Source organism: Anabrus simplex, chromosome 1 (genome assembly GCF_040414725.1).
Source record: "Anabrus simplex isolate iqAnaSimp1 chromosome 1, ASM4041472v1, whole genome shotgun sequence".
NCBI lineage: Eukaryota > Metazoa > Arthropoda > Insecta > Orthoptera > Tettigoniidae > Anabrus > Anabrus simplex.
In genome coordinates, this window is record NC_090265.1 from 236,550,141 (window position 1) to 236,563,702 (window position 13,562).

The 13,562-nt window shown below is 38.6% G+C and overlaps 1 protein-coding gene across 1 annotated transcript in view; it reads left to right on the forward strand.

Annotated features, from left to right (window-relative positions):
* Positions 1 to 13,562, forward strand: part of Mlh1 (DNA mismatch repair ATPase Mlh1) — a 205,953-nt gene that overhangs the window by 97,909 nt on the left and 94,482 nt on the right. The window contains exon 6 of the mRNA XM_067158893.2: positions 10,146 to 10,408. Coding sequence (XP_067014994.1) covers positions 10,146 to 10,408 — 263 coding nt within the window. The remainder of the gene's footprint in view (positions 1 to 10,145; positions 10,409 to 13,562) is intronic.

Sequence of the window (13,562 nt, forward strand, 5' to 3'; positions counted from 1 at the left end):
ATGTTTCGTTCCGATATGGAACATCTTCAGCTAAAATTGGTAAAATGGCAAGACAATTAAAATACATTGATGTTAAGATGATACATAAGCTAAAAGATATGATAAAATGGCTCGAAAATTAAAACATATGATAAAGATGATGAGATGAAGTTCATTCATGTTGGTTAAAAAACACAACAAGTCAGTTTTCAAGTGGCGAATTAAAAACAGCGATAAGGTTCTTCATGTTGGAGGCGTGTACATTTTGTCGATCTTGAAAATAAATTGAAGAATACAGGATTTTCTTATATGTGATTTATCGGGGAAATCTTGATAAAATAACCGTAGTTGAAGTTGAGTTTGGTAGGATTATTAAAATGTGTCTGAAACGAGAAAAGGAGAAGTGAAATAGAAAATATTTTGAGGAGAAAACCTTGTTAAAAATGTATGTTCGCGAGAAAGAAGGATAATAGAGTTGATTACCTTAAAGACAATCTTGTCGTATTTAACGTCCTCCCTTACGCCGTGTTGTTAACTGACTGAGTCCTGTGTACGTGTGTGAGGTGCTTGCGGTGGGCGGGGAGTATTGGAGGGAGAGGTAAGTGACGTGAGGAGAGCGGGTGAAGTGTTGCGTAGGGTGGAGCTTACTGAGGAGTGGTGTTGTGATAGGCTAGGGGAAACGGACGGAAAGGTAGGGGGACAATTATGTAAGGTGGAGCTGTTCGGAAGGAGGTGTGTTGGTTGTTTGTTGGGATTCTCATCCAGAAAAACCATCAAAAAGAATCCCAACAAACAACCAACACACCTCCTTCCGAACAGCTCCACCTTACATAATTGTCCCCCTACCTTTCCGTCCGTTTCCCCTAGCCTATCACAACACCACTCCTCAGTAAGCTCCACCCTACGCAACACTTCACCCGCTCTCCTCACGTCACTTACCTCTCCCTCCAATACTCCCCGCCCACCGCAAGCACCTCACACACGTACACAGGACTCAGTCAGTTAACAACACGGCGTAAGGGAGGACGTTAAATACGACAAGATTGTCTTTAAGGTAATCAACTCTATTATCCTTCTTTCTCGCGAACATACATTTTTAACAAGGTTTTCTCCTCAAAATATTTTCTATTTCACTTCTCCTTTTCTCGTTTCAGACACATTTTAATAATCCTACCAAACTCAACTTCAACTACGGTTATTTTATCAAGATTTCCCCGATAAATCACATATAAGAAAATCCTGTATTCTTCAATTTATTTTCAAGATCGACAAAATGTACACGCCTCCAACATGAAGAACCTTATCGCTGTTTTTAATTCGCCACTTGAAAACTGACTTGTTGTGTTTTTTAACCAACATGAATGAACTTCATCTCATCATCTTTATCATATGTTTTAATTTTCGAGCCATTTTATCATATCTTTTAGCTTATGTATCATCTTAACATCAATGTATTTTAATTGTCTTGCCATTTTACCAATTTTAGCTGAAGATGTTCCATATCGGAACGAAACATGTACTAGAGGTTATATGGATTATATTATGTAATTAATAAGTCTATTATATAGAAATTGTTAAGTATTGGAAGGTGGGAACTTACTCTTAACTTAACCTTAGTTGTGTTGAGCCAATACGGAATAAACATGAGATTTATATGCTGAAATATGCACACTGTTCATTCCAATCAGTGCCTCAGAGTAGGGATTGAATAGCCCGAATGCTATGATGATCCAGTGTGTTACGTACCAGTAGTATCAGAAAATTTATAAATAAAATTTATAAACCAGGGGAATGGCATGCTAAAGAAGAAAGTTATCTAACTCCCCAGCTACTTCCCATCAATATTCAGGCAGGCTGTTACACTCTATACGACTGGGCGAGTTGACCGTGTGGTTAGCGGTGCACAGCTGTGAGCTTGCATCCGAGAGATAGTGGATTCGAACTCCGTTGTCGGCAGTGCTGAAGATGGTATTCCGTGGTTTCCCACTTTCACACCAGACAAATGTTGGGCCTGTACCTTAATTAAGGCCTAAGGCACTCCTAGTCCTTTCCTATCCCATCGTCGCCATGAAATGAAATGGCGTATGGCTTTTAGTGCCGGGAGTGTCCGAGGACATGTTCGGCTTGCCAGGTGCAGGTCTTTTGATTTGACGCTCGTAGGCGACCTGCGCGTCGTAATGAAGATGAAATGATGATGAAGACGACACATACACCCAGCCCTTGTGCCAGCGAAATTAACCAGTGATGGTTAAAATTCCCGACCCTACCGGGAATCGAACCCGGGACCCCTGTGGCCAAAGGCCAGCACACTAACCATTTAGCCATGGAGCCGGACATCGTCGCCATAAAACCTATCTATGTCGGTTCGACGGAAATCAAATAAAAAATACTCTGTACGCAGCAGTAATCTTATCTACCGGAGATGAGGGGCAACAGAAGACACAAAGAGGGGCAACAAAAGACACAAAGCACATCACAACAAACAATGGTCAATGTAATGTTATTGTTGATCAATGTTATGAGCTTTCTATATTGTAGGCCTACACATTTAGTTTTCTTTCCACTCTGTGATTTGTAAAATATTTTATACCGTAAACTGTAGTTTCTTATTCTCCGACTTTACATACCGATTTTCATTAAATACTGTTTACCCATTTTCTCGTTACTCGGCGCTGATATGGACTTAGTAACAAAAATCCAAATTCATGAATATCTTGATCATAGCCAGTACGGTAACAATGTATAAGACATGAATAATAGGAAATTTAATACATAACCCTAGTTATCTAGCATTCATCGATTACACTTCTAATAAGAAATATTTGAGAATTACATTTTAGGCCTTCCCCTAAACTACCATTTCACTCAGCGTGAATAAAATAATTTATGGCCTAGACTATAGCGACTTATTTCCTGACTTTGCATACCGATTTTCATCAAGATAGGACTACTAATAACAACAATATTTGAGAATTAAATTTTAGGCCTTCCCCTAGACTACCATTTTTCTCAGCGTGAATACAATTATTGATAGCCTAGATTGTAGCAATTTATTCCCCAACTTTGCATACCCATTTTCTTTAAAATACGTCCACTAATAACATAAATAGTTGAGAATTCAATTTTAGGCCTTCCCCTAAACTACCATTTCACTCAGCGTGAGTAAAATGATTTATAGCCTAGATTGTAGCAGCTCATCCCCCGACTTCACATGCCGATTTTCATTAAATTCTCTTCAACCGTTTTCTCATGATGCGTGTACAGACAGACAGACAGACAGACAGAAATTACGGAAAAGTAAAAAGTGCATTTTCTTGTTACTATGGATATGACCGATACAGAAATACCATTATTTTCAAATTCTGAGCAATGTACAGACAAAACTCTTATTTTATATATATAGATGTAGCAACAATAACAATCACATCACCAGTGTTAACAAGAGCACGTAAAAACATAATGAGAAGAGTAGTACAATGTAATAGTTCATTTACTTTCATGTTTTTCCTTACGAATGTACCTTCCAGGTGTGGCAACCCAACATACTGTATGCACCTACCAGATATAGCAACCCAAACATACTGTGTACTGGGCGAGTTGGCCATGCGGTTAGGGGGCAGCAGCTGTGAGCTTGCATTCGGGAGATAGTGGGTTCAAATCCCCCTGTCAGCAACCCTGAAGATGGTTTTCCGTGGTTTCCCATTTTCACACCAGGCAAATGCTGGGGCTGTACCTTAATCAAGGCCACGGCCACTTCCTTCCAACTCCTAGCCCTTTTCTATCCCATCATCGCCATAAGACCTATCCGTGTTGGTGTGATGTAAAGCCACTAGGAAAAAAAAACCATACTGTAAAGTATGTATCTGAAGCACCCAGTTGTGTAAACTTGTCACTGATTAGGAATGAGTGATATCACACAACATAAACAATCTTGTTGATATACACGCATGCAAATAAGTGTATGGAAAGAATCTGAGGATGTTCTTATAAAACAAAATCTGTTATTCACCAGTTCATAAAAGGTTTTTTTTTTCTTTTTTTTTTTTCTTTCAGGTATATACTAACATTTTGTAAATTTCTTTCCTAATCTTAACAATTACTATAATACACCCTGTTTACTCTGCTGCCTCCTCCTTCTGGTGTTATTACAAGTAGAGATTTAAATTTGTCCATTGTCTCTTTCCTAAATTAGCTTTGTACATTCGTATTACCTTCTAAACCACTAAAGTGTATTTCTGTTTTGTGTCTTGTTCAGAGAGATTTCACACTTCAATTTTTGGTATTCTATTCTGGGAAGGCACAAGGTCGCTGGGTTCACTCAGTATATAACAGAAATGTGTACTGTGCCGCACCAAGTTTGCCTTGGTGACGCACTTCTTAGAACATTTCTGTCAATCTATTCCCTGGACGTGGCGTATGACTTGTTTTCTCCTTGACAGAGCGCGCTTCCAGCCATCAGCCGAAGTGCCTTCCGGGAGTCTTGTGCTCTCTTTCTTTGGAATAAGATCGTTAGACGGTGAAGCCAACATGGCGATCTATAAAACAATGAGCATCTTGAGATGTGAAATATTTTACTTGTGTCGTTTATAGTACGCGCACTTTATCTTGAGCCCTAGTTCCCATTCGTTACTATGGAGATTCGGGCTCAAGATAAAGTGCGCGTAGTATACTTTTCCTTCCGTGGATTTATCCACTCAATTGCCCGACTCTTTCTTTGAGTTGCTATTTTGTGACTACCTAAAGGCACTGCACTCCGCCCAATTATTCAGGTAACTTTCATTTCTTGGCTTGCTATGGTTGCGTGGGCATATTAGTTATATATTTTTCTGCTAATTTCACGTTTCATTTTACTGTAGGTTTCCATTGATTTTTGTGTGCTCTATTTTTCGTGCCATATAAACCTGCGAGGATGGAGGATGATATTGGTCTGTTGTGTGATTGTTTTGCATTCATGTGATATGATGCTTGAGACCTACTACTTTTTATCTTTCATCGATTTCTTTCATGGCCGAGCTCGGGATGTGTAATGCTGTGTTTTGATGCTATGACTGGTATTCATGTTCATCCATGGCGAGGCGATATGGATACATTGTGGGCGTGCTGGTTATGATGATGTTGCGGTGATTTATGTTGGGATATGCCTTACCTTGATGCGGCAATCCTTTATCATTCTTACTCATCTTGTATTGAGCTCATGAGTCCATGAAAGCACATGTCTTGCTATGCAGATTACTGTATATTTGTTGTGTGTCTGGACATACTGATTATTCTGATTTACGTACACTTCTCCTGGGTCTCTATGGTGTGTGTGTGTGTGTATGTGTGGTTGTGCTGTCTCTCTGCCTGATTAATAGTATTCTCCATTTCTCACAATGTTATTTTTATTTACATTTTCTTTATTTTCATTCTTTGGGCTATTTGCTGGCCTAATTATTTAGTAACATTTGTGGTGCTCCTTTGAATGTGTCTTCTTTCATTGTTAGATTTGTTTACTCGCCTCGTAACTATGGCAACCATCTTTTATCTTTCCTTTGTTCTTTGAGATGCTGCGTATTCGAGATGAGGGATTGTTGTGATGAATCGCGTCTCTGGTGATGCTCGTTCTAATACGTGGAGCATACTTGAGTTGTGATCTGGATGTATCTAATGTTTTGATGTGTGTGAAGTTCCTTTAGAGTATGTGCGTTTTTTATTTCATATGTCACGCTTACGAAATAAGGTGGGGGCAATCCAACCGTACGTTGGGAGATGTTTGACATTGTAAGAGGCGAATGTGGCCATGTTTGATTTGTGTTTGATGAGCCTCTTGGTATCAATTGGATATGAGATAGACACCTGACGTAAACCTCAGTAAGTAACATTCGTTCTTATTCATTTTCTTTTCATCTATCTTGTTTTGCCTTATGTTTATCAATAAACCCCCATGTTTTGACCCCATTCTTTCATTTACTGGGAAGAGTTCTGGGTTCTTTCCGTTCCCGTTCCTCCCCTTACTCTAATTAGGCTCGAGTTCAGCTCCAGGCTGTTTTAGTCTGTTCCAGCCCGTCCACGGCCTATTAAAGAGGTAAGTAGGTAAGTATTCACGGACCTGTCGGTGTATGTACGTGAGAGTGTATGTGCGTGTGTCTCTTCGGTAGCAGAGAGAGTGTGTGTATCCCCTGTATGTGTGGGTGTGTGCGGTTGAGTACCAAGTTACTTCCTAGGGGTGAAGACAGTTGAACACTACCCCACTGAGTGCTGTGATTACAGAGAATAGAAGAATAGAAGAAAATGGCTTTGTGTCTTATTGCTTATTATTTTCACATGTTATTATCATATTATCAGTCATTAGTTAGTCTTTATTTATCCACAGCCTTTTTTGGATTGATTAACAACCTTCACATTGTTTATAGCATTTTGAGATTATTTATTTACGCAGTTTACGCCCACATTGGAGCACTTAAATCAAACCCAAATACATTTACGGTAACGAAGAATTAACTGAAGATTTAGGTTGCATCATCTTCTTCCTTTCCCAAAACCTCTTCATTCTGGCTGACCTGGCTGCCCTTCAGTGGCGGCGCGTGACTTTTACAGTAAGGGAAGCACATATCATAAGCTAGGAAGATGTATAAAATAAATATAACTCACATTATCTTGTGCTATTTGAATGTTAATTCCATCCGCCTCTCGTTCTTGACAAATTCTTGTATGACAAGGCTGTAGAATTCTTAACGAATTCTTCTATGACAAGGCTGTAGAATTCTTCATTCTTTGATGACTTCAGTTTTAGTAACATCTTCTCAATCGACAGTAGAGATAAGTTCGAGAGTCTCTGTTGTCTCTGTGTATTTCTGCAGTAGGTGTGGATTCTCCGAAGTGCCGAAAATGAACGTTCGGCACTAGCACTGGACACTGGGATAGTTGAAATCAACGCACATAACTTAAAAAGTTCAGAAAAGGCAGAAGATGACAATCCACTACTTTTTAAATAAAACAAAAGTTTTAGAACTCCCATCGTAAGATACTCATCGGAGGAATAAGCTACGCTGAGCTCGCTTCTGAGACGGGCGAAATCAAAATGCTGACCGTAACTTTGTTTCAAAGAACAGAATGCTGCTTCAGGAAAACTTTTCTTCGTGTTCCTTTGATTAACTAACTGTAAAAATGTTAATTTCTCGAGTGTTTGGAATCAAACTTCTAGTTGGGTATGTATATTGTCATATATCTCGCAATATATGCGACGGTAGTGTGAATTTATGTCGCAGGTTTCATTTTGACGTAGCCTCTTCTTTGGCAGCTCGCAGCTCTCTTGACATTTGTTCCATACTCTTTCAAATTCATTTCTTTTTCCCTGAATGATACTTTTTGTTTCCCCTACTTTGGCAATACAGAAATTTACATCCAGTGCTTTCGTTTGAAGAATTTCAAAGAGAGAATCGGTTAAGCAAAATATCTCGCTGAAAACGAATAAAATGAAATTGAACTGGAATTCTGAGAGAACGCTGTTAAAACCTCGAGCTTCGTGATACGTTTGACTATCCCATTGCTCTGGATTATCAAGGATATTCTCGAACAACTGAACTAATTCTTCTTTTTGTTCACGAACTGTTTCAACAAGTCTTCCGTTGTAATTCCATCGTGTTGGACACACTTTAGGAAATCGTCTCTTGACTTCTTTATCTAATGCAGCAGTTCTCTTCGTCGAATTAGAAAAGAAAGAGGCCAAGCTACTCAGAGTCATGAAGAATATTTTACATTCCTTTATATTAGAACTTGTCTGTGTAAGGACAAGGTTCAGTCTGTGAGCAAAACAATGTATGAATATAGCGTCGGGATATTTGTTTTTCACTCTTTTCTGTAAACCACTGAGGTCTCCTGACATCACTGCGGCTCCATCGTAACATTGAGCGACTAGTTTAGAACCACAGTTGAACTCGTCCATTATGTGGAACACGTGATCTGCAAGAGCAGGAGCACTGTGATCGGCACTTACGTCGGTAAATCCAAGAAATCGCTCCTGTACTTCTCCATCAGCAGACGTGAACCTAACAACAGTTGAAAGTTGGGAATGGGCAGAAATATCAGTAGTTTCATCAATAATAATCGCCACGAATGGTGACTGTGATATTTCTTTCTTTATTTCAGTCAATAACACACTGGCTACTCCGTCAATTAAATCATTTTGTATTTGATGTGAAAGACCTGTGAACACCGTTGCTTTCTGCAAATGATTTGCCAGTGTGTCATCATACTTGCTCAGCAGCGTTATGAGTTCTATATAATTTCCACGATTTAAGGAACTTTTATCTTCTGCATGCGCTCTGAAAGGAAGTTCTTGTCTTGCAAGATACATTACAATGTCAGTCAGTCGTTGGATCACCTTTCTATTTTTACCAACTCGTTATGTTTTATTGTCTCCAGTTTACGCTGCTGATCGAGTTGCAAATCTATTCTGGTCGTTCCGAAAGTTGTTAACAGAATTTCAGCTCGGATATGTGTTTGTGATTGCTGATGACGCTGGGATGCTTTAAGCAAGTTATTCATATCATCGAAGCCTACGCTGTTCCACACCCCCTTTTCATTTGAAAATAGAACGCAAGGCCAACAGTAGAGTTTTGATGTTTTTTGACAACCACATAACCAGCCTATTTTTCCATACTGCTCTGTATTAAAGTGTCGAACACAACGTTTCGTTTTAGTTTTTACACCCGGTAAATCAGGCATTGGCCTGCCACCGGAAATTATATTACTCTTCTCTTGAAAAGCCCTCAAACTCATGCCCTGGATTAAGAGAGATTCTAATACGCATCCACATCCCCCTCCGCTCTCCTCACTCGCATCGACAGTTGCCATGCTTCAGAGACTCAAATTGGGGAATGAGCACAGTCAATGCATTCCCTTCTAAGCCGGCAGAATCGCAGTAGTTCCTTTAATTTACATGTGCGCACGTAAATTTGGTGTAATTTTCACAAATAACACAAAGTAAATTAAATGGTACAACTCACAGTACGATATTTAACTTCATTTGGAAACACAAGTACAATTAAATCTTTTTCTCACAAGTTTTATCACAATTATCACATATACAAATATTCTCGAACGAAATGAGTAGTCAGATGCATTCCCTTGGCTTGCCCCACGAAGCTTGCCGAACCCAAACGAATAATTACGAAGGGACCAGAGCAAAGCCAAGGTCGAGTCTGGCAAGCCACTTGCTGACGAGCGGCCGTGATGTGAGTATCACGCGAGCTCATGGAGACGGACGTATGTTTGCAGCTCTCAACTGTCCATGCACACTGTCACGTTAAAATTAAAGTTAATTATATATTATACCAAATGACACAAAACTTAAAATAAATACTGGTTACAATAACATGCTTAATTTTTTTCTTTGTTTAATATTTTTTAAGGGAATGACTCGTTCCCTTCATTCCATTGAATAACCGCCCCTGCTGCCCTTTCTTCATCAGATATGACATATTGTTTGTGTTGTACAGTTTTTAATGACAATCTTATTTGTTTGTTCTTGAGAATCCTTTTTTCTATATTTTCAATTTGCTTCATTTTCATATTCAGCTGTTCTAAATCATTCTGAACTTCTTTAAACCAATTATTTTTTGTTTTACTTTTCCAAAAGTAATTAAATAGTTGTTTTATTATCCTATTATCATTTAATCTAGAAAGATGACAGAAAAAGGCAATTCTTATTTTTCTTATGGTATCTATTATAGATTCACTTTGCCTATAAACCACTGCATTAGGCAATAATCTCCATTGTCCATCCACCTGATGTTTTTTATTAATGATTGTTCTGAGTATCCTTCTGTCAACCTTTTGCAGTTTATCAGTTGTTGCTTTGGTGTTTTCTGAGTTTATAGCATTTAATTTAAAAATAATACTGGGACAGAGCACCTTGCACCATTGTCTTCAGATTCAGTACTTCTTGGCATATGTGAAATTTGTGCTGTGTAAATTAGAGACAGGAAATGCTTATCCCAAAATTTCATGTTTCCTCTCTAACTTTCATTCCAATACTGCTCCATAATCACAACATAAAAAGCATTAAATTCATTGTATGATCATCAGTTGCTATAAACTACTATTCATGTTACTGCTCCTTCCCTACTTAGTTAATGTTTATGTATGAAATGTTTGAAGTTCTAATAACATTCTTTTTCTTCCAGTCATTGCTGCCAAGTCCTAAGTCGGTTCCATCTCCAAGCACATCCCAGCAAGAAAAGGACAAGAACAAAGTGTATGCATATCAAAAAGTTCACACCAGCAGCTCAGAACAGAAACTGGATAAGTTCTTCTCTTCCCCACAACCCACCAAAAGCACTTTTTCTGAGTTTTCAGATGTGAGACCAAACGGTGATCAAGCTAATCCTATACCAGTGTCTGTGCAAGACAACACTGCTGAGGGTGTAAAGGATACTACCTCAAAAAGGTATCCAGCTGAATTTCAGTACAGGTTGTACAAGGTTGTTTGAATTCCTTTCCTTTTTGTGAAAGTGGAGAGAGCCCCACTGTCGGCAGCCCTGAAGATGGTTTTCCGTGGTTTCCCATTTTCACACCAGGCAAATGCCAGGGCTGTACCTTAATTAAGGCCACGGCCGCTTCCTTCCACTTCCTAGGCCTTTCCTATCCCATTGTCGCCATAAGACATATCTGTGTCGGCGCGACGTAAAGCAAATAGAAAAAAAAAATTTTTAATGGAGAGTTGATTTATGATTATTATTATTATTATTATTATTATTATTATTATTATTATTATTATTATTATTAAAATGCGAATTGGGAACCATTACACATGTCTGTAAATAATATGTCCTGTTTCTGTCAACCGGGAAACTTATTCCGAATGTTTTAAGATATGTTAACATTGATGCTTTCACGGCCCGTACTTGTAGACATGATAAAGGCTTTTGGGGTTATGCCGTGTCAAGAAAACAAGGTGAAATGCTTTACGTTTTGCAGAGAACTTGTCTCCATATCTTCAGAAGAAGAAAATCTCGACTGTTCACGAAGAAGACTTTCTATAATAATGAGGGTTTAAGTTTAAGAATGCTTTACCATTGGTCACTGTAGTGGTACGCTCATTTGTCACCAGATGGCTCGCTGTATGCTGACACAGTGCTAGCATTCCAAGTGGGAGCTGGCAACATCAAGCTCCAATTAAGATGTTCCTATCACATCGTGTATGCATGAGAAGTAACAGAGAGGTCGTCAGACTAATCAGGGACGAATGTGGTAAAAGAAATAAATAGAAAATAATAAAATAAAGTGCAATGAAAGACACCCAGGATAGAATAGAACATATCTGAAGAATGGAAAGGAAGTGTATCGGGAAAACCAGTGGATGATGATAATCTGTGATAGTGTGGGAGTGTACACAAATTATGAAAGTATGACACTTAACATATAGCCTGGATTGAACCATCTGGTGATGAAGAACGTACGAATTTGGAAAACACCAAAACAAAATAACAATAGCGAAAGGGCAGGGAAGAGAACTACCTATGAAAATCCTTTATGGCTGGCAACCACATACTACTTAATTAATAGTCAGTGTCCCTGTTGAAATTGTTAGGATTTTTACGTATTTCCACAGCTTCCCATATAATCCTAGATCTGTAATGTTTATTGTGGGCAAGAGCTAAAACATCTTTGAACACATCATAACCCGACAATTGCCAACTTGTCTGGCTTGTTGAAACGGATATTTCTTTGATGTTCCTTGATACGAGTACCAATGGACCGGCATGTTTGATCAATGTATACCTTGCTGCAAGTACAGGGAATTTTGTACACCCCAGGTGTAATAGTGGGGACAATTTGTCCTTGCTTTTACCTAAATTGTGAGCAATAAAGTGATGGTGTTAAACACTGTTTTTTTTATTGTGCTTGCAGAGGACCTTGGCAATTCAATTTGTGGTATTGTGAATGTAAGGCAGGTAGGCTGTTCCTTTCACTACTTCTTCTCTGAGCTTTGCCTAGTTGACTCTCTGAGATGCAGTGCTCTGTGAATCTGTACATCATTTTAATCATTACCCTTGAACGTGACTTTGAGTGTGTCCATTTCCTCCTGGATATGTATGGCTCACAAATTCATGTCACCCTCGTGGTGAGTGTCGTGAGAATGCCCTGTTTTTGTGCTGGATGGTGGTGAGAATCTGCATGGAGATAGCAATTTGTTTAGTTTAGTTTATTGCATTTCTTATATGGCAGGGCTCAGGCTGTGAAGCTTGCTATTATGCCAAACCATATTATACAACACCGTTATACAATTTATAGAATAATGTACATAAGATCATTAGTTACACATATTTCTAAAAATCACTAAAATTAATTTACCTTATCTTTATAATTTTGTATCCTTATTGATAATTAAGAACTAAATATTACTTTTTTTTTTTTACGTTAGTGAGATCTACTTGTTACAGATTTGAGTACCACGTTAAACATTTCCTTTTAAATAGCTTCGGTTGCCTATGCCTCTAATTTCAGCTGGGATTGAGTTCCAGGAACATATGGTAGCAGGTATGAATGAGTTGTTGTATGAGTTACTGTGATGAATGGGAATGGACAAGAGGGATCGTGTGGATGAACTTGAGGGAGCTCTATTGGAAGGGGAGAGGTATTTGAAATCTCTTCTAAGATAGTCTGGTTTGCTTGTTTGCAGAACACTGTGGAGAAGGGAAACAGCATGGTATTTATGTTGTTCAGTCAATTTTAGCCATGACAGTTGAGAGAGGAAAAGGCTAATGTGAGTTTGGATTGGGATATTTAATACGAATCGAGCACAAGCATTGTAGGCTCACTGTAGTCGACATCAAAGTGTTTTGCTCATACTACAGTATTATAAACTACATCTCCGTAGACAAATATTGGGAATATTAGACTCTGAATTAATAATTTTCTTGTGCTTCTTGGGAGGAAGTCCCTCATCCTTTTTGCAGAATGTAATGAATAGAATACTCTTTGACAAATTTTTGTGATATGTTCTGACCAACTAAAATATTTATTGAATACTACTCAAAGGTTCTTTGCATGATCGCTGAATGTTATCGGTATTCTATGGAGCGTAGCACTGGGTATAGATGTGTTTTGTATTTTAGCATGAGATTTATATGTACCAATTATGATGGCCTGTGATTTTGATGGGTTCACTTTCAGGCCATGTCTGCTAGTCTAGTCATTAACATTTGCTAGGTCTTCGTTTAACTTAGTGATTGCTGGGCTGAGTGGCTCAGACGGTCAAGGCGCTGGCCTTCTGACCCCAACCTGGCAGGTTCAATCCTGGCTCAGTCCGGTGGTATTTGAAGGTGCTCAAATACATCAGCCTCGTGTCAATAGATTTACTGGCACGTAAAAGAACTCCTGTGGGACTAAATTCCAGCACCTCGGCGTCTCCGAAAACCGTAAAAGAGTAGTTAGTGGGACGTAAAGCAAATAACATTATTATTATTATTATTATTATTATTATTATTATTATTATTATTATTAACTTAGTGATTGAATTAAGTCATTAGGCTTTGTGTGAATGTATAACTGAATATCATCTGGATACAGGTGATATTTGCAATTGGTCAGCATCTCGG